Genomic DNA, 3864 nt, shown 5'->3' on the forward strand with positions numbered 1-3864 from the left:
ACCTGCAGGCTGCATACAAATGATTTAGGCGACATTGCCAAGATCACAAAACAAGCGGCTTCCCCGCTGTACATTTAGCTCTGCTTGCACAAAGCAGGGCTAAATGTAGAAAACAACTACCCGCCCGGAACTGCATGTCCCGGGCTTCGGGAGATAGGAATTCCACACCCCTGCTGCCTTTCTACTCCCTGATGCCATTGTGGGAAATCCGGCACTGCTAAGAGCATAGCTCTTCCTGCTTCATTGATCGCAGAGCAGATCAAGGAACAGACTGACACCATTTTCTGTGGTCCTGGGCCTACCAGAGGAGCGCAGGGCACCAAAAACCATGGTGTGGGTGCAAAAGGGGGGAAGGACAGTCGAAGACTGTGCACCCAGCCAGTTCACTTGTACTTGACATGTTTGCTCCTGATTGGGCCCCCCTCTGCCTTGGGCCCCATAGCGGCTGCATGGGTGGCTATGGGATTAGTTCTGTCACTGGTCCAGTTGGCACCTTACACACAGCATTTTAATGATAATGTAGTGTGTAAATGATCATTTTTCCTGGATTGTGGTTTTAAAATGGAGCCTGCAAGCAGAGCCATAGCTAGCTCCTTTTGCGCCCAAGGCAAGAACAGAAAATTGTGCCCCCCCAACAGATGTGTGATGTCACCCAACGCTGCGCACAAACAGGAAGTAATGTAAAGCACTTCCTGTTCATTCATAACTGGGGATTCATAACTGGGGACATGGTACTATGTGTCCCCAGTTATTTACAAACACTGGAGTGATCAGCTGAAATTTACCGATCCTCCCACTCCTGAAGTGGGGGGGGGAGGCACGCTGTCACTTCAGGATGGCCGAGCAGTGAGGAGAGAGCTGCCGGCTGAATAGGTCCATTTCTCATCTGATCCCTGCTGCCTCTGCCCATACATGAGGGGTAGAGCAGCAGGGATCCGAGGAGAAGTTGGAGCCTGTGCCGCCTCTCTCCTCCCTGATGAGCCGCGGCTGTGTTGGCCACTTGGCTCTCCTGTTTCTATGGTGCCCTGTGGTCGCCATGACAACAGGGCGAGGAGGCACAGCCAGGCCGATCCCGGCTGCGCCCCCTCTCAGCTGCGCCTGAGGCGAGTGCCCCACTCGCCCCATGGTAGCTACAGCCCTGCCTGCAAGAATAGAAGATATAGGAACTTGCACTGACATATGGCTGTGTAACTTCTCCCATAAGGGAATAAGCGCATCATGACATTTGTTTATCAGGTCTAGTCATTAAGGTGTGCTTTTTTCTATGCGGTGAGAGTACATAAGGAGTAAACTGAAGAGAGGGGGATGAGAGAGAGAGAGAGAGAGAGAGAAAGAGAGATACAGAGGAGGAGGGGGAGAGAGAGAGATAATTTTTCTTTGTTTTAGGATCCTGCTTTTTTGCAATTTTGTGAGGGCACAAGGTATGTTTGAACAGGATTAATATATAGCTAGGTTAAGAACATAAGATCCTGAGAGGGACAAACAGTTTGAAAGACCATCAGTGACAGAATGGCTAAACAATCAGCTTGCATTTTACTACTTCTGATCTTGCCATTTGGTTTCTTGAGACCAATTTTTGAAGATACTGTAAATGAAGACGACATAGAAATCTTATCAGGAGAAACCAATACGGTACCCATGCTGCAGCCTCGTGGGAGGAAACTGGAGATGCCTATCAAGATACAGACAGAACAGTTTAAACTAGCTGTGGTAGGTGCTTAATCCTAAACTTAATGTGATAATAACAGAGTTATACATGAAAACAAATATTTGTAGAAAACAGGATATTAGAAGACATTTAAGACTTCCCAGATCACATTAAAGCATATTACATCCTTTATTATATTACAAGGAAAATAAGACTTTAAATTATTTAATGTCCTGGTATAATTGGATTTATTCTGTAAATAAGACATAAATAAATTAAGATATTTCTGTGTTATTGCAGACAACCTATAAAATGTGTAATTACTTTTACAACACTAGGAACATGTATGGGTTATATAAGGAATAACATTCTTTCTGTAAATGATCAAAATTATATTAGAAATGTCTACACGTGTGAACTGTGACCATTCAGCATCTTAGACATCCTTGGAACTGACTGTGTTGGAGTCTTTATGTATCTTATTTTAGATGCATTTTTATCAAATAACAATAAAGTGACCCTTTAAGTCCATACATTTAAATAGAATGCACATCCTTCATTTTGGTATCCATGCTTAGTACAATGATCCTGATTTCCTAAAAACAATTCCCAATACATACCCTACCAATCAGCTCAGAAAACATGTCTAAAAATACTCTAGTTTCAAAATAAGGGTTTTATTTACTTACATTTGCAAATATTTGTAGAAGGTGCATGGCCATTGCAAGGCACTTTAGGATGACGTAGTTCTACTCTATGTAGTGAAAACATCTATAATTTAGGCAAATACAAGTGTTTACTGTAGATTACAACATGTATGATGCAGATGCGTGTTGTTATGGCTGTGCAGCTTCTAGACATATTTGTAGATGTATGCAACTAACACAATGGGGTCAATTTACTAAAGGAGTAGAGTATGTTTACTGTATAATTGAATTGTAACTTATCTAAGTGAATAAGTTGAAACCATGCCCCCAAAAAAGTAACAAACATTTTGTTTGCACAAGATTGGATGATGGAAGTCAGCACAACTTTACCTCTTTGCATAGAGAAAATTAATCTAGGTTAGTGAATGAATTTGCTGACTTTAATCATCCACTCACATGCAAGCAAAAATATTGTTTTGTTTTATTTTTCTTGTACAAAATAAGGTAATCTTTGTGGTATGATTTTTTCACTTTTTTCACTTCAACATGCTTTACTTTTGTAGTAAATCAACCTCATTGTGTTAGTTGCATATATCTAAAAATATACAGCATCTGGAAGCTTCACGGTCATAACAATGTGCATCTGTGTTGTACAACTAATAACAAAAATAATACTAAGTTACTTATAAATCAATATCCAAATAATAATTGGATATTGAAATAGTAATTTCTTTATTGCTCATTAAAGGAGAACTATGAGATGAGTGATTTCCCCTCACCTCATAGTTCTAGCTGACCTGTGACAATGAGACTGTCACAGGTCGGAGGTAACGGGAGGACGCTAGTTTGTGTCCTCCCTTTACCCTAAGGAGAGCTATGGGGAAAAACACTGACCCCATAGTTCTCCTTTAAGGGACACAAGATTCAGTTAATCTGAGACAAGTGGGTTATACTGCCATCTACTGGAAGTTTTGGACACTGGCAAACAAAAAAAGCCATTGGCCAGTCATGCATAACCTCTCCCACTCACAGTATGCTTATTTTTCGCTAATGTCATTTCTATACTGAGATAATCTGATCCTGTTTTCACTTTTCATATCCTTGAGTTGGAAAAAGTCCAGCGGAGGGCAACCAAACTAATTAGGGGTATGGAGGACCAGAGCTACGAGACAAGGCTACTAAATTTAAACATGTTCACATTGGAGGTGAGGAGATTAAGGGGGGATATGATTTCCATGTACAAAATGTGCAATGGTGGTAGCAACATTAGCGGTAAACTGTTTAAAATAACTCCATTACAAAAACTAGAGGCCATCACCTAAAATTGGTGGAAAAAAAATTCCAGCACAAGGGGCGAAGGGGGTTCTTCACAGTAAGATCAGTTAGGGTCTGGAACTCACTGCCACAGGCAGTGATTTCAGCGAAGACTGTGGAATTGTTCAATAAACTTTTGGACGATTTCTTAAGGGACCATAATATACAGGGGTACAGGTACTCCTAGAATTAGATCCTAATAGGTTGGACTTGATGGACTAATGTCTTTATTCAACCTCAAATACTATGTAACTA

General features: G+C 41.2%; 1 protein-coding gene across 1 annotated transcript in view; it reads left to right on the forward strand.

The window, feature by feature from the left end:
- Window positions 1–3864, forward strand: part of LOC108796441 (matrix metalloproteinase-18-like) — a 42486-nt gene that overhangs the window by 3420 nt on the left and 35202 nt on the right. The window contains exon 2 of the mRNA XM_018567922.1: window positions 1569–1710. Coding sequence (XP_018423424.1) covers window positions 1569–1710 — 142 coding nt within the window. The remainder of the gene's footprint in view (window positions 1–1568; window positions 1711–3864) is intronic.

Source organism: Nanorana parkeri, unplaced genomic scaffold, assembly GCF_000935625.1.
Source record: "Nanorana parkeri isolate BGI_ZX_2015 unplaced genomic scaffold, ASM93562v1 scaffold1116, whole genome shotgun sequence".
NCBI classification, from domain to species: Eukaryota; Metazoa; Chordata; class Amphibia; order Anura; family Dicroglossidae; genus Nanorana; species Nanorana parkeri.